A 23534-nucleotide genomic window follows, 5' to 3' on the forward strand; every position below is an offset into this window, starting at 1 on the left:
GATACAGGACTTTAAAGAGGAAATTAATAAATCCTGTGAAGAAATACAGGACATAAGCCCAACAGGTAGAGGTCTTTAAAGTGGAAACAAATAAATCCTTTAAAAATGTACAGAGTAATACAAATAAACAGGTGAAAGAAATAAATAAAACCATGAAAGACCAGGAAGTCGAAATAGGAGCAATAAAGAAAACACAAACTGATGGAATCCTGGAGTTGGAAAACCTGGGGAAGAGAAAAGGAACAATGGATGCAAGCATAACTAAAAGAATACAGGAGATGGAAGAAAGAATCTCAGGCATAGAAGCTACAATACAAGAAATAAATCTGTCAAAAAATGGTAAATCTAAAAAGTTCCTGACACAAAATATCCTGGAAATCTGTGATATCATTAAATGACCTAACTTAAGAATAATTGGAATAGAAGAAGAAGAAGAGTCTCACCTTCAAGGCCCTGAAAATATTCTGAACAAAATAACAAAACACTTTCTCAATCTAAAGAAGGAGAAACAACCTATAAAGCAAACCTATAGAACACCAAATACACTGGACCAGAAATGAACATCCTACCAACACAGAATAATCAAAACAGAAAATTTATTGAAAAAAAAGAATACTAAATTTCCCAAGGTAAAGAGGTCAGATAATATACAGAAGCGTACCTATTATATTCACACAAGACTTCTCAACAGAAATTCTAAAAGCAGTAGAAGGGCACAGTGACATATCTTGCAATGTCACAAATACTCCTACCTAGACTTTTCTACTCAGCAAACCTCTCAATCACTATAGACAGAGGAAAAAAGATGTTTGCAGGCAAATACAAATTGAAACTATATTTATCTACAAATTCAGTCCTACAAAAAAATACAAGAAGAAAAATTTTCATGCAAGAACGATACCTACAATCAAGAACACACAGAGAAAATAAATAATTACAAGCCAGCAAATAAAAGAAAATCCCAACAACTGGTCATTAATTCCTCTCAATATCAATGGAAGAATTTCCTCAATAGCTAAAAAAAAGCTTTAAAAAGTGATGCAAATTAGGATCCATCACAATGTTGCATACAATAAACTAATCTCAGCAATAATGGCAAACATTATCTCAGAGTAAAGGGCTGTAACAAAGTTTTCCAAGAAAACATACTTAAAAAGAGTACTGGAGCATCAATTATAATATGAAGTAAAATAGACTCCCAACCAAAATTAATCGAAGAGACAGAGAAGAACACTTTACACTAATGAAAGAAAAAAATCTACCAAGAAGATATATCACTTCTGAACAGCTATGCCCCAAACACATGAGTACATACATGTATAAAACAAACACTGCTGAAGCTTACATATCACATCAAACCCCACACATTAATAGTGGGAGACTTCAAAACCCCAATCTCAGGTATGGAAAGGTCACCAGGACAGAAATTAGACACAGAAATCATGAAATTAACAGATGATACAGGAAACAACTGAATCTAACAGCCATCTACAGAACCTTTCTCCAAAACACAAAAGGATATATTTTAATCCCAGCACTTCACAGAACCTTCTCCAAAATTGATAATATAATCAAGCAGAAAGCAAGCCTCAACAGATTCAAGAAGATTGAACTAAACACTTGAAACTTATGAGCTCCCTATGGATTAAGGCTGGACGTCAACAATAGAAAGATGAGAAAGACCAAATATTCATGGAAAGAGAAGAACTCTCTACCCAACAATCACTTTGACAGGGAAGAAAAAGAAAGAAAATTGAAGACTTCCCAGAATTCAGTAAAAATAGAGGCACAACATATCCAATCATATAGGGCAAAATGAGGGTAGTGCTAAGAGGAAAGCCCATAATACTAAATGCCTTCATTAAAAAATGTAGACATCACATACTAATATCTTAATAGCACACTTGAAAGATGGAGAAGAAAAGGAAGCAAACACACCAAAGTGGCATAGATGGCAGGAAATAGTCAAACTCAATGTTAAAATAAATGAATTTGAAACAAAGAGAATAATACAATGATTCAACAAAAACTATATCTGGTTTGTTGAGAATATCAGCAAAATAACAAATCCTTATCTGAAGTATTTAAAGGCAGAGAGACAGTACCAAAATTAAAAAAAAAATTAGTGGTAAAAAATAAATACATAACAGAAACTGAGGAAATTCAAACAATCATAAGCTCCTACTTAAACACCTGTACTACACAAAATTAAAATCTAAACTAAGTGGCTGATTGCCCAGACAAATACCACTTAGGGCTTAAATAAAGATCATGTTAACTATCTAAATAATCCTATGAAAATTAAGGAAATAGAAGCATTCTTCAAGAGTCTCCCAAAACAAACAAAGAAATGGGATGAAATCATGATTTTTATGCATAATTACAGCTGATTTTCAAGGCATAGCTAACCCCAATACTCCTCAAACAGTCCACAAAAGAGAAGCAAAAGGAACACTGTCAAACTTATTCTATGAGGCCACAGTCAGCCTGATACCTAAACCACACAAAGACTCAACAAAGCAAAAGGACTTCAAACCCATTTCTATTATGAATATTGGTGCAAAAATACTCTATATATTACTTCTAAATTTAACTGAGGAACACATCACAAACATCACCCATTATGATCAAATAGGCTTTATCCCAAAGATGCAGGAAGGGTTCACTAAATGAAAATCCATCAAGTTAAACCACAATATAAAGAAACTGGGAAAAATGGCATGATAATCTCATCAGATGCTGAAAAAGTCTTTGACAAAATACAACACTCCTTCATTTTAAAAGTATTAGGAATATCAGGGATACATGACACATACCTAAACATTCTCAAAGAAATATACAACAACCCAGTAGCCAACATCAGGATACAGGGAGAGAAACTTAAAGCAATTCAATGAAAGTCAGGAACATGAAAAAGCTGCTCACTCTTTCCTTACCAATTCAATACAGTGCTTGAAGTTCAAGTCATAGCAATAAAACAGTAAAAGGAGATCAAGGTGATTAAAGTTAGAAAAGAAAAAGTCAAAGTATTCTTATTACTGGAAAATATGATTCTATACATAACTGACCCCCCAAATTCTACCAGAGAACATCAACTGTTGATAAACAACTTCAGAAAATTAGATGGATACAAAATAAACTGAAAGCAATTAGTAGTCCTCCTTTACAAAATGAATAATGGGCCAAGAAAAAAATTAAGAAAAACACCATTTGTGATAACCACAAAAATATAAAATATCTTGGTGTAACTCTCTAATGAAGCAAATTCAAGATCAGTATGGCAAGAAATTAAAGTGCCTGTAGAAAGAAATTTATGAAGGTATCAGGAGATAATAGAATCTCCCATGCTCATGGATAGGTAGCATTAATTTTGTGAAAATGGATATTTTACAAAGCAGTCTTCAGGTTCAATGCAATTCTCATCAAAAATCGCATTTTTATGGAACTTGAAAGAACAAATCTCAACTCCATATGGAAAATAATAAATTCAGGCTAGTAAACACAATCTTGAAAAATAAAATAACTTCAGAAGAAATCAATATCTGTGACCTCAAACTGTACTGCAGAGCAATAAGGATAAAACCGCCTGGTATTGGTATAGAAACAAAAGTATGGCTACATGGTATCTACTCAAAGACTTGGTACAACCACTCTGGAAAACAATTCGATGGTTTCTCCAAATACTAGGAATACCTCAAGACCCAAATTTACTACTTCTAGGCATATACCCAAACATGTTCCACCATTCCACAAATACACTTCCATAGCTATGTTCATAACAATTTAATTTGTAATATCCAGAAACTAGATACAACCTAGGTGTTCCTTAACTTAAGAATGGACAAAAAATATGTGATATATCTAAAACTGAAATACTATTCTGCCATGAAAACCAAAGACATTTTGAATTTTTCAGGTAGAGATGAATCTTGAGAATATCAAGATTCCCAAAAGGACACGAACAGTATGTATACGCATATAATTGAATATTTGCAATAAAATAAAGAACACTCATGCTGCATTCCACAAATCCAAGGAGGTTAGGCAGAAAGAGGGCACAAACAAGGATGATTGAGACTCACTTAGAAGGAAGAATGGAATAGTGGTGGAAGGTAGATGGAGAGAGGGAATATTGTGGGAGAGAATAATTGAAGGAGAGAGGGGGTTGGTGTGTTGAGGAGTGTGGAGGGGGATAGGGGATGTCAGGATTGCCATAAGAATTACTGGAAAATGCAAATTACTGGGTAGCAGGAAGGTAGGATGGATCTCCAGGAGAGACAAAGAAATGGGGTAGGGGAGGAGCCCTAAATCAATGGGGGTGTCCTTAGCAGTGACAACAAATGGGATCTCATAAAACCACAAACATTATGTAAGGCAAAGGACACTGTCAATAGGACAAAATGGCAACCAACAGATTGGGAAAAGATCTTCACCATTCCTACATCTTGGACAAGGTTAATATTTAATATATACAAAGAACTCAAGAAGTTAGACTCTAGGAAGTCAAATAACTCTACTAAAATGGGTACAGAGCTAAGTAGAGAAATCTCAACTGAGAAAACTCGAATGGCTCTAAAGAAATGTTCATCATACTCTGTCATCAGGGAAATGCAAATCAAAAGAACACTGAGAGTCCACCTCACTCCAGTCAGAATGGCTAAGATGAAAACTCCTGGGGCCAGCAGATGCTGGAGAGGATGTGGAGAAAGAGGAACACTTCTTCATTGCTAGTGGGATTGCAAGCTGGTAAAACCACTCTGGAAATCAGTTTGGTGGTTCCTCAGAAAATTAGACATAATACTACATGAGGACCTTGCTATCCAACATATAATAAAGATACATCCTCTTCCAACATATAATAAAGATACATGTTCCACTATGTTCGTAGCAGCCTTATTTATAATAGGCAGAAGCTGGAAAGAACCCAGATGTCCTTCAACAGAAGAATGGATACAGACATTGTGGCATATAGACACAATGAAGTACTATTCAGCAATTAAAAACAATAAATTCATGAAATGCTTAGGGAAATGGATGGAACTAGAAAGTGTCATCCTGAGTGAGATAACCCAATCACAAAAGAAGACACATGGTATGCACTCATTGATAAGAGTATATTAGCCCAAAATCTCAAAATAAACAAGTTACAATTCACAGACCACAGGAAGCTCAAGAAGGAAGACCAAAAGTGGGGGTGCTTTGGTTCCTCTGAGAAAGGGAAGAAAATACTCACAGGAGCAATTATGGAGACAAAGTGTGGAGCAGAGAATGAAGGAAAGGCCACCCAGAGACTGTCCTACCTCAGGATTCATCCTATAAACAGTCATCAAACCCTAAAACTATTATGGATGAAAAGAAGAGCATACGGAAAGGAGAGTGTTATGGTTGTTTCTGGAGAGGCCCTGCCAGAGCCTTACAAATACAGAGGAAGGTGCTAATGGCAATCATTGGACTGAGCACGTGGTCCCCAATGGAGGAGTTGGAGGGCAGACTGGAGGAGCTGAAGGGGTTTGCAGCCCTATAGGAAGACTGATGATGTCAGCCAAAGAGATGCCTCAGGGCTCCCAGGGACTAAGCCATCAACCAAAGGGTACACATGGCTCCAGCCAAAGGAGTGGCAGAGGAATACCTTATTGGGCATCTGTGGGGAAAGCGGTCCTTTGTCCTGTGAAGGCTCAATAGATGCCCCAGTAAGGGGAAATGGATGGGGTGTGGTGGTGCGAGTGGGTTGGGGGTAAGGTCTTATTCTTGGAGGCAGAGGGGGGAAGTATGGGTTGGGGGTTTTCGGGGGGAAGGGGAACCAGGAAACGGTTCCTTTGAAATGTAAATGAAGAATATATTAAATAAAATAATAATAATAATGACAGGACGAAAGTTGCATCCAACCTACAACAGCTGTGGAGGAATGCTATCTCTCCTACACAAGTGTTTTAAAGGGAAGTACACGTATGGATATTATTTTGGGAAGGTAATGTTCTTTCAGGCTCTAATAGCCACATGAGTCATTTCACTAGAGTTTAAATTCAGTGCACTGGCTTACTAGGCTTCCAAAGTCTGACTTACTTTTCAAGTTCATATTTCAATCGTTCTTCAAGTTGCAATTCTGCTCTATATTTTTCTTCAAATGTTCTCCGTTGTGCTTTCACAGAAATTGCACGAGATTTTGTTTCCACAATCTCAAGTTCAATTTCCTTATATCTATGCTCCAGTGACATGATGTAATCCTGTCTTTCCTGATCTTTCTGTTGCTCAGAGGCAGCTAGTTCCTTAAGAATATTAAAAAGAAACATTTTAAAGGAGGACAACCAAGGAGATTTCAAATGTATTAGGAGGAGTGGTTGGTGTTATCAAAATCTTGTATTCATGATGAAATTACCACGATGAAATTAAATAAATAACTTCAACTCACAGAAAGATTCTGTTTAAATTACAAATATCAATGTATATATTCCAAATAAAGGAAACACTTATTTAAAACCTAATCATCCAACAAATTATTGTGTAATTTTCTCTGCATTTGGCTCCACAAGGCAGAGAATATGTTAAATGAAAGAGAAAGGAGTTGGAGTTCAAATTCTTTATCAACAACTTCCAGTGGATTTAAGCAGAATTGTTTTAATAATTTCTTTCTCTGGTGCTATAGTCAGAACCCAGGGACATGTGGATGACAAAGAGATATACAACCATAGGACTACAGTCTCATCCCTGAGGTATTCATATAACAATTCAAAAATTAATAATATAATTTCAGAGTAAGCCATGGAACTTATAAACAACCGAAGTACATTATCATATCCACATCACAATGATTTTCTTTCCCACCATGTTTCAATCTATCTCATAAATCACAACATTTCCTATTGAAAACTGGAATTCTGAAAGATGAATTCTTTTAGCATTAATGTCAAAACTAACAGGATTATCAATAGAAGGGTATGGCTTCTTTTTTCCAGAAATCAACAAAAGAAACTGCTGTGAAACACAGAAGAAACACACATAATCATACAAAAAATATAATTGAATATGAATTTTGAGGTGGAGTGAATTACAGCACAGGACAAATGACTATAGTTACCCGTAAGACTTGGTTCTCTTGGTTTATTTTTTCCATGAGTTGACTCCTAGCTTGCTCTTCAATGGCTTTCTTATGATTTTCTACCTCACTTCGCTCTACCATGTTCTTGTCCATATCGGCTTTGAGGCTGAGTATTTTCTCTTCAAGCTGCTTTATTCTACCCTCTTCCGCTTCACGGTTCTCCCGGGCTGCTGTCCTTTCTGCTATTTTCTGCTCCCAAAGATTAATTTCATCTTCCTTGCATTGGCAGCGGATTAATTCTTGTTGTAGTTTTGTTTCCATACTTTCAAGCTGAGTGAAAACAATTAATATTGTCTAGTAATGCAGTAGGCAGAAAAAAAGTTAACATAACACTAATAGCGATTTCAGCATGATTCCAATTGAATTCAACATGAATTTTGGCATGGATTCACCATGAATTTCAACAATTTCAGCATGAACCCAGGCTTTACACCTGGTTTTCCACTTCACACATTAATGAATTATTGATAAACTTAAATTTAAAAAATCCAACCAAATCAAACAAACAACACAAACTCATATATACAACAAATATAACACACACACACACACACACATATGGAGAGAGAGGGGGAGAGAGAGAGAGAGAGAGAGAGAGAGAGAGAGAGAGAGAGAGAGAGAGAGAGAAGCCATAAGATGTTTTCAGATCAGGAAAACTCTCTAAACATTATTAGGTACATAAGTGAGGTTCTCATATGTCTTTTAACTAATTTAATATTGGAACGACTGTCAAATCATCATGTCAGTAACTACAGACATTTCTTCCTCACAGATAATAAAAGGAATTTAACTAGAAGTCTCTTGTGAAATGAACAAAAAAAAAATAGAAAAATGAGAAAAATAAAGCTAAAGTATATGCCCCTTTCAAGAAATGAAGAAAAAAATATATCCCTTCCAAGAAATGAAGAAAATACAAGCTTTTATTTTAATTTTAAAAATTGGATGCATTTTCTCTCTTTCAAAGTTTCTAATGTTTACTTCTCCTTGCTTCCTTCTATGGAGAACTCCATCTCATTTCCTTCTAGACTGAATTTTTTTCAAACATACAAACTACTTTTGAAAGTTAAAGATTCCAACTATTATTTAAACAATTACTTATCTTTGATAAAGTACTTCAAATCTCTGAAGTTTAAAGGTATACGCAATAACATCTTCATATGAGTTTAAATTTTTTTCTTGAATTATGATCAATAAAATGCAGCCTGAACCACACTGTATTTAATAGAGGAAACTAACATGAAATTGTTTTTCCTGAACATATAGAGTCTGGGACGTGGTTCCTGTGACTCAAATTTAGGCAGGGGCATACATGCCAAATGGGTTTAGAACAGCATAGAAATTTCAAGACACAAATATGACACATTTTCAATCTAAAAGGAAAGTTCTTTTGAATATGAGCTCAAGTTTTCAAAAATTTGCAAACTCTTTATATTTACATTGTACTAAATTAGATGCAATTTTTATTTGAAAAATTAATTTAAATTCACCTTCTCTCTTAGTTTCAGTACCGTATCCTCTTCGCAGTGACTTGTACTTGAAGCATTATAACCTGAAAACTCTCCATTTTGATGTGCATCTGAGTCCTCCTCCATCATTGTGCACAGATCCATATACCTAGACAAATATGCAAAACAATTAAGTAAACTATTATCACCATTGTATGTTTGTATATTTGTGTTGTTTTTTATGAAATCTGGCTTTAAACATTGGATCTTCCAGACTCTATTTTACAAGTATTTGCATTCCAGATATAAGAATAAGCCTGGTTAGTAACTGAAGATTTTAAATTATAATCATTTAATACATTATAAATAGTAATATGGTTTATAATACTAAAGCAAAATTAATAATAATCAAAAGTGTGATTCTGTGACTATTTTAAAATTATGAGATTGAAATAATTTTAATTTTTGAATTTTAAAAAAAATACCAGGACAGAGAAGTAGGAGGGGGTGATAGGAGAATGGGCAGAGGGAAGAAGGCTTAGGGAAGTTATGGAGAGGGGGGAACCAGGAAAGGAAAATCATTTTGAATGTAAACAAAGAAAATTGAAAATAAAAAGTTCGAAAAAATAAAATAAAATGGTTGAAATAAAAATGGTAAATAAAGTATTAATATTGAAATCAGGAACTGAATTGTTATAAATATCATATGTCAACATATATTTTCATATATCAAAATAAATGATTTACTTATAATTTTGTTTTTAATTTTCAGGATTGTTTGTATATGTGTGTGTGTGTGTGTGTGTGTGTGTGTGAGTGTGTGTGTGTTTGTGTGTTTGTGTGCATGTGTGGATTTTGTCTCACTGTGTATACGTACACAGGAATGCAAGTATCCTCATAGGTACAAGTACTGATACTTCAGAAGTTGTTGTTACAGGCAGTTAGATGCTACTTGAAGGTAGATGCTGGTAACTGAAATTAGATACTATTATTCTGTTGGTTAACTTTGTTTTGTTTTGTTTTGTTGGTGTTGTTTATTATTATCAACTTGACAGACACAAGTTTAATTTGAAAAGAAAGAAACTTTACTGACAAAATTATTGATTATGCCATTCTAGAGACATGCCTGTGGGAACATTTTCTTAATTACCTCTGGATGGGGAAGAGGCTTAAATCATGTATACACACAAATGAATACATATGTTCAAGACACACAAACACATGCAAATAAACAACGATTCATTCCACATAGTAGTACCAAGTATGTGTGGTGTGTGTAAGTACCTTGGTTGAATTCCAATCAAAATTAAAATTTAGAATGATGACAAATAAAGCCTTTGAAGGATAATTGGGAAAAGAAAAGAGGACAATCAGTGCATTAAGACATAGGGGATCAAATATAGAAATATGGGGAAAGACTTGAAAAGATTCTATGGCCCTTTGTAGGAGAAGTGTTTGGACACTTGGGCTCCAGTTACTGATGATGCTTGGGCAGGTTATGGAAACGTCAGGAGGCAGAGGCTTGCTGCTTTCCCAACTACTGTGGAATCTGTCCCTCTGTAAACACAGCCCGTTTATTCCTTAAGTTTTCTTTGGTCATTAAATTTATCATAGCACCAGATGTGTAACTAATACAACTTTTTAAGAAGAAATCTAGAGAACCTCCTAATGTGGTTTTCACAAAATGCAGAAGATGCAATATCATATGCAGAATGTTAAATCACAGGAAAACACTAGTCACACTTTAGAGAAATCAAAATTAAAATAAAAAATAAAAACAAAAGAGGCCAGCCATGTTGGGAGACTCAAAAGTTACGAGAAATTTTGTATGATTTTATTTCAGATGATAGAATAATGACATCTTTCATGCATTACAAGTCTGAAAGTTTTCATGTTATCTATCATTCTGTGTACTCATTCAAATAGAAACAGAAAGGGCTGGAGCATGGCAGCAAGGGAGGGAGATGAAGCAAGGGAAAGAGGAGAGAGAGGGGGAGGGGAAGGAATCGAGGGAGGGAGGGAGAGAGATAGAGAGAGAGAGGCATTCTAAGCCTGAAGATTCTGTATTCAGGATGTCAAAAAGTTGTAAACTTAGAATGCACCTGTGCTATGCATGCACAGGCATTTGACAATGTTCCAAAAAGTAATAGAGTATTATAGTTATTCAGCAATATATTAGTTATCAATTGAGGCTCCCTTCTCTTAGATGAATATAACTTGGTTCACAAAACTAGGCAGCACAGAGGCCAGAGAGGAAGGCTGCTTAATGGATTGCCGCTCATATTTTGCCTGACCTGATTTCTCCTACACCCCAGAATCATCTGCCAGGGATGGAACCTATACACAATGACCTTGTTACCCCACACTCCATGGTCATTAAGAAAATATCTGCACATATTTCTTTTTTTTATTGTTATTTTTTTTATTCGATATAATTTATTTACATTTCAAATGATTTCCCCTTTTCTAGCCCCCCCCCACTCCCCGAAAGTCCCGTAAGCCCCCTTCTCTTCCCCTGTCCTCCCTCCCACCCCTTCCCAGTTCCCTGTTCTGGTTATGCCAAATACTGTTTCACTGAGTCTTTCCAGAACCAGGGACCACTCCTGCTTTCTTCTTGTATCTCATTTGATGTGTGGATTATGTTTTGGGTATTCCAGTTTTCTAGGTTAATAACCACTTATTAGTGAGTGCATACCATGATTCACCTTTTGAGTCTGGGTTACCTCACTTAGTATGATGTTCTCTAGCTCCATCCATTTGCCTAAGAATTTCATGAATTCATTGTTTCTAATGGCTGAATAGTACTCCATTGTGTAGATATACCACATTTTTTGCATCCACTCTTCTGTTGAGGGATACCTGGGTTCTTTCCAGCATCTGGCAATTATAAATAGGGCTGCTATGAACATAGTAGAGCATGTATCCTTATTACATGGTGGGGAATCCTCTGGGTATATGCCCACGAGTGGTATAGCAGGATCTTCTGGAAGTGAGGTGCCCAGTTTTCGGAGGAACCGCCAGACTGCTTTCCAGAGTGGTTGTACCAATTTGCAACCCCACCAGCAGTGGAGGAGTGTTCCTCTTTCTCCGCACCCTCTCCAACACCTGCTGTCTCCTGAATTTTTAATCTTAGCCATTCTGACTGGTGTAAGATGAAATCTTAGGGTTGTTTTGATTTGCATTTCCCTAATGACTAATGAAGTTGAGCATTTTTTAAGATGCTTCTCCGCCATCCGAAGTTCTTGAGGTGAGAATTCTTTGTTTAACTCTGTACCCCATTTTTTAATAGGGTTGTTCGGTTTTCTGGAGTCTAACTTCTTGAGTTCTTTATATATATTGGATATTAGCCCTCTATCTGATGTAGGATTGGTGAAGATCTTTTCCCAATTTGTTGGTTGCCGATCTGTCCTCTTGATGGTGTCCTTTGCCTTACAGAAACTCTGTAACCTTATGAGGTCCCATTTGTCAATTCTTGCTCTTAGAGCATACGCTATTGGTGTTCTGTTCAGAAACTTTCTCCCTGTACTGATGTCCTCAAGGGTCTTCCCCAGTTTCTTTTCTATTAGCTTCAGAGTGTCTGGCTTTATGTGGAGGTCCTTGATCCATTTGGATTTGAGCTTAGTACAAGGAGACAAGGATGGATCAATTCGCATTCTTCTGCAACTGCACATGTTTCTTATAAGCAATTCTTCATAGAGGCATTTTCTCAATTGTGGTTCTTGCTTCTCAGATATGTCTGGATTGTGTCAAGTTGACAAAATCAACCAGCACAATTAATGATTACATATAATTTATAGATGCCTTAAAATAAAAAGACATGTCAGTGGCCTTAAATGAAAATTAAATATTTTTGGATTTTGAGCTCTGTTTGATACTATAGAACAATTCCTATATAAAATATAAGACATCAATCTGCATGTTAGTTTATGTACACATACATGTAAATTTCTTAAAGGAAACTCAGGTTTGAAAATGTTTATATTTCATGTGTATATGGATTATGATCATGGAATATTAGTATATATTTTTATGAGTCCACATGAATAACATATCATGGTTAAATATTTAAAAGTAGAAGAAAACTCAATTTTATCCATGTAAATTTTGATCTTTTATAACAAGCACACAAACAAGATATGGGTATTAATATCTGAAATGTAGGAAGAAAAAAATAAAAGCATATTTCAAAGTAGAAATTGAAAATATATTAGGAAGATTACAGTTGACATCAGAGAATGCTTTCACTGGCACTTATTATGGTCAAAATCATCACAGATGTTAGTAATTAATACTGTTCTTCCAAAATTTGAAATTGTGTTGTAGGTTTCTTATATGAGTTTAAAAATAGAACTATTTGTTTTATTATAAACTTGTAGACAAGATAGGAATTTATATTTAGGTTTTGGTAAAATCACTCTTTAGTTGTGGGTGAATGCTTTGATAAATAAATGTCATACCTGTCTATTTCTTCTTCTAGTTCACTATTTCTTCTTCTCATTTCATGCAAACTCTGTGTCAGTGACAGGTACAACTTAAACTGTTCTTCTTGAACCTTTTCAGACGTTGAAAAAAATATATGAATACAATTTTAACTGTAGAGATCCACTTTTCTTTCTAAGAAATATTATTTACCAAGCATAATATTCTTAGATAATTCAGAACATATTTTCTGAAATTGATACATGTGAGCATAGATTTCAAAATAATAATTTTTAAAATTGTCTTATGGATTTGGGTGTTTGGCAAGATTGTATTTTTTGTAGGCTTAGGCCTACCTATTGCCAGATCTGAGGAGGAAATGTTACCAGTTTCCAAAAGAGCTAGAGTTCCAAACACTAGGCATTGACACATGGATGCTGGGACCTTAACCCAGGTTTCTGCAACAGCAGCAAGTGCTCTTACACACTTAGTCATCTCTTTGGCCCCCAGATAACACTTTATAGAAGACCTCAGCTATATGACATTTTCATTGTGACATTTTTCTGATATATAAATTTATAAATATTATTTGTTAAACATGGGAAGGTTTTTTTTTTCCTAGATCACTAATGTAGCCCTCTTTCTGGGACTCTTCTTCTGGCTCTTCCTCAGTAACAGTCTCCTTGTTTCTCTACTGTCTACTATACACCTGCAGTCTATGATTCTGAGAGCACCTCCAAGGTTGAAGTCCCCACTCTTCCCACTCTAACCCTCTCTCCCCCAGGACTCACCATTTTTCTGCTATTAGAAATGTCATCTTCCATGCTTGCCACAGTAACATTCCATCATACTATCATAAATAGAGTCCATACATGTACTCTGAAATCTATCCTGTGGTTCCAGAATTCTATATTTCTTCCCTAGGTAAATATTCCATTCCTAACTTTAACCTGTAGAAGTCAATCCCTGGGAGGATCTTATGAGTCTCTAATAGAACTCTTCCATGACCCAAGATATGGCCAGTACCAGTCTGAACTCTGTCTTCCTTTCCCTAACTCTCATACTTCCTCAGTACACCCTTCAATAGTAAAAACTACTATAATTAATGGTCATAATTACTCCTCTTTCCTTTGGTATTCCAACCCTACCAAGTCTCCAAGACCATTACCATGCACATTGAAGAACTCAATGCCACCAACAATTATCAAAAGGAGATATTTCAAACTTCCAACACTCACCTTCCCAGGACTTATGACACTCACTTAAGAGGAGTCACAGGCAGAACTCGTCTCCTCACTTTGCTGTGTTCTTACCTTTCCGTCTGTTTTTTTCACCTCATCATCTGTGGACATACACAAATAGCCTCTCTCCCTCAGCAGAAAGAATATTCATATTCCCATCCCTATGCTACTTGGGGCTAAGAATCCTATGACCCTCTTGAATGGCAAACTTGCTCTGCTGGTCTGGTCAAGCCCTTGTTTCCCATCAGTAACTCACTCTATTCCTGACATTGGAGGACCTTTGGGGAGGATGTTCTTTACTCACAGTGTGATGGTTGGGATATGCATGGTTCTTGGGAAGAGACACTCTTAAGAGATAAGGCCTGTTGAGAGTAGGTGTGGCATTGTTGCAGGAAGTACCCCACTGTGGCAGTGGGCTTTGAAGCTCCACCCATTTCTGAAGAGTGCTTTCTCCTACCTTCCTGAGAATGCCAATCTATTGACAGAGGTTGGATCATGATGGAGAACTCTTAGTTCATTCTCCAGCACTATGCCTGCCTAAAAACTAAAATGCTTCCTGTCTTGGTATTGTACTGGACCTTTGAACTTGTAAGCTAGTCACAAATCAATTTTGTCCTTTATATCATGGAATCTGTTCCCAGCAATAGAAAGCCTAAGACACACACACACACAAAAATGGCTTTGCCAACTCTCTTCTTGGTACATTATTCATTTCATCAAGACATGTTCTCATCTAACTCACCCCTAATAGCACCTGCTGGTGAAGTCAGAAGCCATGCCTTTCTCTGGCAGAATATGCATCACTCAGGTATCCTGTCCACAACTGGCACTGAGTGACTGCAAATATGAGTTCAAGCCAATCCACACTACTAGCCTGGACTTCCCACCTCAAGTCTCTTTAGGCTTGTCTACTTTCTCTTTCATTTCTCATAGAAAATAAAAACACCAAGGATGTGAGAGGGTCCCCGGTCCTAATGGGGAGGTCTTTAGTCAAAATGACCAACAGCGTGGAAATGGAACCTGAAGAGACCACCTCCAGTAGATAGACATGTCCCGAGTTGAGGGATTTGGCAATCTACCCATCTCAAAATATGGTCCCAGGATTGTTCCTGTCTAATGGAAATGCAGGGACAACACTGGAGCAGAGACTGAAGTAAAGGCCATGCAGAGACCACCTCAACTTGGGATTTATACCATATACAGATGTCAAATCCCTAACTCTGTTGCTGAAACCAAGATGTGGAAGAAGCCTGGCATGGGTGTACTCTGAGAAGCTCTACCAACACCTGACTGAGACAGATACAAATACTTACACCAAACCATTGGACTGGGCATGGGGAACCCTATGGAAAGAGTGAGGGGAAGGACTGAAGGAGGTAAAGGGTATTGCAACCCCATAGGATAAATAACAGTATCCAATAACTGGACACCTCAGAGCTCCCAACAACTAAGCAACCAACCAAAGAGCATACAAGGGTTGGTCCATGGTCCCTGCTACAGGATTGCCTTGTCTGGCCTCAGGGGGAGGGGATGTGCTTGTTCTTGTGAATGCTTGATGCCCTAGAGAATCAAGATGCTAAAGGGATGATGTAGGAATGGATGAGTTGGTGTGGGAGCACAATTAGAGGTTAAAAAGGAAGGGGGAAAAGGTGGGGTGTTTGTGGAGGGGCTCCCAGGAAGAGGAATAACATTTGAAATGCAAATAAATAAAATAATATAAAAATAAAAGAATAACAAATACTAAAGATCTTTCAAAATGTCATATGGAGACCTGATACTATAGAAGCTTTCTAAAGAATATTCATATACAAATGTATAAAATGAGTGAAAAAAGCGTTTCTACAGTGGGGTGATGCTGGCCCTATTCAATACCGCAGTGGTAATAAATGCTATCCCAGGAATGGTTTTCTTCTTCTACAGTTTTTGACAAGCGAGGTCATACGAAACCCCAAATATTCAGGTACTTCCTAATGCTCTTGGTTACCCTCTAAAACCTGATGGAAAGAAATTATTCCTGGAGACCTCACTCCTTGAGCTATAACATGTGGGAATCTACAACATAACCTGGAAACATTATTCCCATTAGCTAGCTTTCATAGTGCTAGAAGCTGCTAGAGGAGAAAAGAAATCAACACATATGTAGATATGAACCCTGCTGCCTGCAACTATGACTACCATTGCCAGCCATCGCTGGTGGTAAAAAAGACTCTTAATCTACTGTTTTCTAATTGGATGTAAGGCCCCTTTTATATGTTAAACCCATACCTTGAACTGTTGTCTGAGCCAAGAACCTGTGACTAAATATATCCTATCCTTAGTGGAGAACTTACTACTGCACTACCTCATGGGCAGACAATTAACCTGACTCCTATAATTACTAACAAATAGTAACAATATGAAGCTATCAAATATTTGAACAGGGAGAATATCTGACTCTCCTAAAATGTGGTTATATGCTGCTTCTGAACACAGGAAAATTTCTTTCAAGTATTAGAGAATTAAAACAAAATGGACTTCATAAGTCTATACTTACCGGGGTTCTTGAAAGCTCTTCATTCTCCTCTGCTTGGAGGCTTGCTGCATCATTTAATTCTAAATTTTCAAGGGTGGCCCTAAAAATATGTTTTAAAATGATTGTGCATAACTGGCCACATTGGAAAATACCAAATTAGTTTCTGAAGAAACATTCAAATGATTACACAAATTCTGAAAAATTTGAAAGAGAGTGATTTGGAAACTATCACTCTCTCTGTGCCCCTTTGTCTCTATAAAATTTAGATGTAATTTGAAGAAATATGCATTTTCTTTTTTTGTCTTAGTGCATATCAAACTTTCACACATACAAAGCATACACACATTGAGTGAGTACCACCCACCAACAAACTATGAATTTTAAGTAACTAAGACCAGAATGTTTCCTGATTTCAAAAGTGTGTGGAGAAAGAGGAACACTCCTCCACTGCTGGTGGGGTTGCAAATTGGTACAACCACTCTAGAAAGCAGTCTGGCGGTTCCTCCGAAAACTGGGTACCTCACTTCCAGAAGATCCTGCTATACCACTCCTGGGCATATACCCAGAAGACTCCCCATCATGTAATAAGGATACATCTTCTACTATGTTCATAGCAGCCCTATTTATAATTGCCAGATGCTGGAAAGAACCCAGGTATCCCTCAACAGAAGAGTGGATGCAAAAAAATGTGGTATATCTACACAATGGAGTACTATTCAGCCATTAGAAAAAATGAATTCATGAAATTCTTAGGCAAATGGATGGAGCTAGAGAATATCATACTAAGTGAGGTAACCCAGACTCAAAAGGTGAATCATGGTATGCACTCACTAATAAGTGGATATTAACCTAGAAAACTGGAATACCCAAAACATAATCCACATATCAAATGAGGTACAAGAAGAAAGGAGGAGTGGCCCCTGGTTCTGGAAAGACTCAGTGAAACAGTACTCAGCAAAACCAGAACGGGGAAGTAGGAAGGGGTGGGTTGGAGGACAGGGGAAGAGAAGGGGGCATACGGGACTTTCGGGGAGTGGGGGGGCTAGAAAAGGGGAAGTCATTTGAAATGTAAATAAATTATATCGAATAAAAAAAAAGAGAACTATTGTTTCATAGTCCATCGGTGAAATTTGAAATTAATATAAATTTTGTTTGGAACAATTATATCAGCCAAGTCCTTTAATATGATTTACATCCTTTAGCTAAAGGAATCAATATTAAAGAATATATTCAAATTTGTATTCAAATAAAAATAATTCAATATTTAGAGAAGCTTCTAAGAAAGTGTATTCTTTGTAGCATAATTGTAAAATATTTTTTAAAACTTTAATTGATGCCTCATGAAAATGAGGTTTCTCCGTAGATACCAAGAGTGTGATTGCATGGGACACATACATATATCTCATATATGCATATATACATAAGTATGGAAAATAGTAATAATGATATTTGTAATTTAATTATTTTCACATTCTACAAGGCTAACAATTCTCACACTTAACAACTGAAGCACCCAACCAGTCACCCCAAAATCAAACAACTGAGGCCACAAGATCACAAATTTGGGGTTTCCCTAGACTACATAAAGATATCTATCAAAAGTAATAATAATAAAACCCAAATATGAAAAGTTCTTTCCTTTCAGAACACTTACAAAGTTAGTGACAAACTACAAATGTTCTATTTATGCTCTAATGAAAACAGTTAAAATATTTCTCTAAAATTGGGACATCCTACCTCAAACTGCATAGCTCATCTTGCAGTTCAGCATTTTCAATCTCTAGTTGAGACCACTCCTCTCGCAGTGCAATAATTTCATTACTTATACGTTCACAATCTTCTTCAATTAGTTCACAGTTATGTTTTTCAAAGTCTATTGATCTTTTATATGTATAAACTGCACCCCAGATTTTCACTAGGATCTCAGAATTTATATCTGTATTGGAGAAAAAGCACAATTACAGTACAGCAGCATTTTTGACAAATAAAACAGACTAGAGTTTTACCTAAACATGATGCACTGTAGAAATGTATCCTGAGGACCCACACAGTGGAAGACATGGTACATTCTGAAGATATGAAAAGAAGACAGTTAAGGTGTTTAGTTTAAGAACTAGTAGAGAAGACAAAAAAAGACATAAAACCAGATATTACAGACTCAGATGATACTGAAGTCAAACAAAGTTTTAATGTTGAATAAGCATGCAGGAATATGCCCTAATGGAAGGGATGAGTAGGCATGAAGTAAGAACAAGAAGTAGTTGGTCAGAGTGTGAAGAGGCACATTGCCAGTATTCTACAGCAGACTACAAGTGGAGATGCTACTGCCCTCTAAATCTAAACAAGGTCAAGTAAAAAGTACTGATTTTGATTCCTACCTCAAACAACACAAATCAGAAAAAAACATGTTTTAGAAACTGAAGATTATATGCTTCAGACATGACATAAATTGTTAGCTAATAAGCACTAAAATAGTTTGATGATATTTTCTATCTCTGTGCTATGAGATAGTACAGACTAGGTTAGAATATGATGAGGACAAAGCTATTCTGACTCTCCTAGACTCCTGGAGCTGTGCAGATAAGCTATTTGGTGAAGAAAGCAGCCAGAAATCACAGGCCAGAAGTCTGGAAAATAGACACAAAGAAGAGGGGATGCTCTGGGCATGTTACTAGGCCATCTGAAACATACTATAGAGCACATAACAACATGGGAATTCCAGGAAATATCCTGGGGCTGAGGGACACAACATCTCACACAATTAGAGGAGACCACCAGTGTTCACACAATGCCAGGAAAAGGGCATGTCTTCCCATAGGCTAGAGTAAACAAGGAATAATTTACAGGACCATAGTTAGCAAAAAGCATTGGCATGCTTTAGGAATGGAGAAAAAACAATATGCTGGGTGCATTTGTTGTGGTTTACCTAATAATTATACAAACAACAAAAGAAGGACCAAACTGATTATAAGAAATATACAATGCATATATAGAATTCAGAAAACTGTATAGAATGGAATGGAGAAGAAAGATAAAATCATTATTACAGACTAAAATGATAAAGAAATGAAACTAAGTTTTGACATCAAATAAGATAAAACAAAATCATAAACATAGTTAAATATATTAAGCACATATTAGTTGCATATAAGTGTTGATAAATAATAAATAAAAATAAAATAATAAAATACATATATGAATGTCATGAGGTCATGTGTCATACTTAAATAGTTTTCATTTATTATTATATGGACACACAGATATGGGTATTAATTTAAATTAAAAAAACTTACATTACTATAAGGACACAGATATAGGTATTAATTTAAATTTAAAAAACTGAAGCTACAAAATCTTGCATAAGGCAAGAATATAAATAAATGTGAAGATGCATAATATAAACTGATCACATTTCATGGCATTACTGGGTGCCACTATGGTAAGCTCAAGGCTCATACAACTGTGAGGAAAATGCCATATGTGGATAAATCCTACAGGGGCAGCTTTTGCTTTCAATAAATTTCTCTCTATAAGTGGCTTCTCATAATTTTTATGAATCTTTACCAAAATATATGGTACAGCAAGCACACAAAATCGGTCTTAACAACTCTTTAGAGTATTGGTACAACCTGCACTCAACCAGTGTGTTGGAAAGTTATGTTTTGTGAGAAAGAAAATATTTGTGTATATTTAAAATGTTGAAGTGTGACTTTCTGGTTTTGTCATATGATACAAACTCACATGGTGTTTTGCTGAAGCAAGACCCAAGGGAGGTCAAGTCATGTTTGGAGAGATTATAAGTAGAACACAAAGACAGTGATAAGGAGCTTGCATAGCTAGCTATGCAACTCTGCTTTGGTATTGCCTCTATACTGATCTTCAGTTTGCTGAAAGAGACAAGGCAGAAAACTCCTGGCATTCCAGCTGGTCTGACTTATTCCTAGCCCCTGCTGACTTACGCCAACTCAGGGGAGGCCTAGTATCTTCTGCTGAATTGTGCCACCATTGCTGACTCTTCTTTGGTGACACTTTTGTACTGCCCTGTTGGTATCCTGAGACTACTGAACTTGACTGATGTTATCCTGAGCAAGGAGATTAGAATAACCATCCAAAGACCTACTTTTAAACAGGTACACATACCACTTGTCCTATTTCCAGTTTTTCCCCTGCCTTTGGATGGTGGGCTAGAAAGTTTATTGAAGTGATTGATAAGCTGTATTAATGTACATATTAAAAAATCTAAGCTTACACAATGTTGTGACATGATTTGAAATGATGAGGAATGACAAGTTTTCTCAGTCATTAAAGTGTTTGCTATGCAAGCTATTCTAAATTGAATTTGAACTCCAGTACCCATAACTTAGCAGGTTTGGGGGTGTGTTTTGTTTTGTTTTGTTTTGTTTTGTTTTGTTTTGTTGTTGTGTTCCTTTTTTAAGCTATGCATGATGGTACATTCGGTCATCTTAATGCATGGGAGGCATAGACAGGAGGATACCTGGAGCTCACTGGACTGCCAACCTAACTGAATTGATTAGCTTTGACATCAGTGAGAGTTGCTCTTTCAAAAGAAATGAGGTTGAGAGCAATTTAGGAAGATGCATTACAGGCACACACACATAGATATACATACATACATGCATGTGCATACAAACACACATACAAAAATACATTAACACGCACACTCCATAATATTGTAAAACATCTTAGCAGATTAAAAATTAGATCCATCAACCTTAAGGGAGCTAGCTAAGTGTATATGGGTGTTGGCTGCACAAGCATGAGAACCTGAGACCAAACCTCCATACAGAAAACACATATGACTACACATGTGCCTGTAAGCCCAGCCTTTGAGAGCTGCAGACAAGAGCATTGGTGCTCATGTGCCAACATACCTTCAAACTCAGTGAGGTACCATCTCAAGGAATTAGGAGGATAATCTTAGAGCAGGACACCTCAACTTCTCCTTTAGTCTGTGCATGCAAAGCGATGCTCACACCCAGTTACACACACACACACAACACACACACACACACACACACACTCACACACTTAATAAAAATAAAATATTTTTTTGAATTTTAGAAGACAATGCTAATACCAAGTAGAAGAGAGGAGCCAATAAAACAAGAGCAGTAGTCTAAGAGTGTCTACTCAAAATATCATATGGCAGAGTCATCAAGAAAGGATTCAGCATCCTTTACCAAAGTGACTCCAGAGAGCTGTGTCAATCCTCCAGTCACATGAAGAAGCAGTTTTAAAAACAGTAAATTCATGAATTTCTTAGGCAAATGGATGGAACTAGAAAATATCATCCTGAGTGAGGTAATCCAATTACAAAAGAAAACACATTGCATGCACTCAGTGATAAATGAATATTATCCCAGAAGCTCGGAATACCCAAGATATAATTCAGAGACCATATGCAGCTTAATAAGATGGAAGACCAAAGTGTGGATACTTTGGTCCTCCTTAGAATAGGTACAAAATATCCATGAGGGGAAATACAAAGACAAAGAGTGGAACAGAGACTGAAGGAAAGACCATCCAGAGACTGCCCCACCTGGGCATCCACCCCATATACAGTTACCAAATCCAGACACTATTGTGGATGCCACCAAGTGTTAGCTGACAGGAGCCTGATGTATCTGTCTCATGAGAGGCCCTGCCAGTGCCTGACAAGTACAGAGGGGGATGCTCTCAGTCAACCATTGAACTGAGCACAGGGTCCCCAATGGAGGAGCTAGAGAAAGGACCCAAGGAGCTGAAGGGTTTTACAGCCCCACAGGAGGAAGAACAATATGAACCAGCCAGCACCCCCAAAGCTCCCAGGGACTTAACCACCAACCAAAGAGTACACAAGGAGGGGACCCAAGGCTCCAGCCACATGAGTAGCAAAGGATAGCCTGGTAAGACATCAATGAGAAGAGAGGCCTTTGGACCTGTGAAGGCTCATTGCCCCAGTGTAGGGGAATTCCAGGAGAGGAACTGGGAGTGGTAAGTTAACGCACAGAGGGAGGGGGATGGGATAGGGGGTTTCAGAGGGGAGACCTGGAAAGGGAGTAACATTTGAAATGTAAATATAGAAAATATCTAATAAAAATTAAGGAAAATACAAATAAAAGAAAAAGAAAGAAAGAAAGAAAGAAAGAAAGAAAGAAAGAAAGAAAGAGAGAAAGAAAGAAAGAGAGATAGAGAGAGAGAGAGAGAAAGAAAGAGAGAGAGAGAGAGAGAGAAAGGAAGGAAGGAAGGAAGGAAGGAAGGAAGGAAGGAAGGAAGGAAGGAAGGAAGGAAGGAAGGAAGGAAGGAAGGAAGGAAGGAAGGAAGGAAGAAAAAGAAAGAAAGAAAGAAAGAAAGAAAAAGAGAGAGAGAGAGAGAGAGAGAGAGAGAGAGAGAAAATCACACTCCCTCCCAAAAAAAAATCAAACAAACCAAAAAGAAGTAACGAAAAGGCACACCCCACCAATTTAATGTATTGGCTGACTGGCCTGTTCCATTTTGTTGAAACACATGAGTCTAATGTAACAATCCCAAAGCCATGGTGTCAAGCTCGCTCACTGAAGCTCTGAAGGCTTGCTGGCAGCTCTTGCTGAGACTAGTTTTCTATTCTTTGATATCAAGCATGCCTGTTTGGGCAATTCACCCTCATCAATAGCACACAAAGGGGCTGCATGCAGAACTCCTACCTTTTCTCTGTCTCATGAGCTCTTCAATAAAATGCAAAATAGTGTCACAACTGTACTGCTCACAGTCCTTTGAGTTTCCCTCACATGATATTAGTTCCTTAAGGTCAAGCATATGATTTCCTTGTTCTTTGACCTATA

General features: G+C 36.8%; 1 protein-coding gene across 1 annotated transcript in view; it reads right to left on the bottom strand.

Moving 5' to 3' along the window:
• The window catches only part of LOC127686448 (ankyrin repeat domain-containing protein 26-like), a 47147-nt gene that overhangs the window by 2544 nt on the left and 21069 nt on the right, over positions 1–23534 (bottom strand). Inside the window, exons 6-12 of the mRNA XM_052184666.1 lie at positions 23397–23529; positions 18451–18649; positions 16735–16813; positions 12999–13093; positions 8584–8710; positions 7076–7366; positions 6064–6266 (exon numbers count right to left, since the gene is read on the bottom strand). Of these exons, the coding sequence (XP_052040626.1) occupies positions 6064–6266; positions 7076–7366; positions 8584–8710; positions 12999–13093; positions 16735–16813; positions 18451–18649; positions 23397–23529 (1127 nt within the window). The remainder of the gene's footprint in view (positions 1–6063; positions 6267–7075; positions 7367–8583; positions 8711–12998; positions 13094–16734; positions 16814–18450; positions 18650–23396; positions 23530–23534) is intronic.

The sequence above is a fragment of the Apodemus sylvaticus genome, chromosome 5 (assembly GCF_947179515.1).
Source record: "Apodemus sylvaticus chromosome 5, mApoSyl1.1, whole genome shotgun sequence".
Taxonomy (NCBI): Eukaryota; Metazoa; Chordata; class Mammalia; order Rodentia; family Muridae; genus Apodemus; species Apodemus sylvaticus.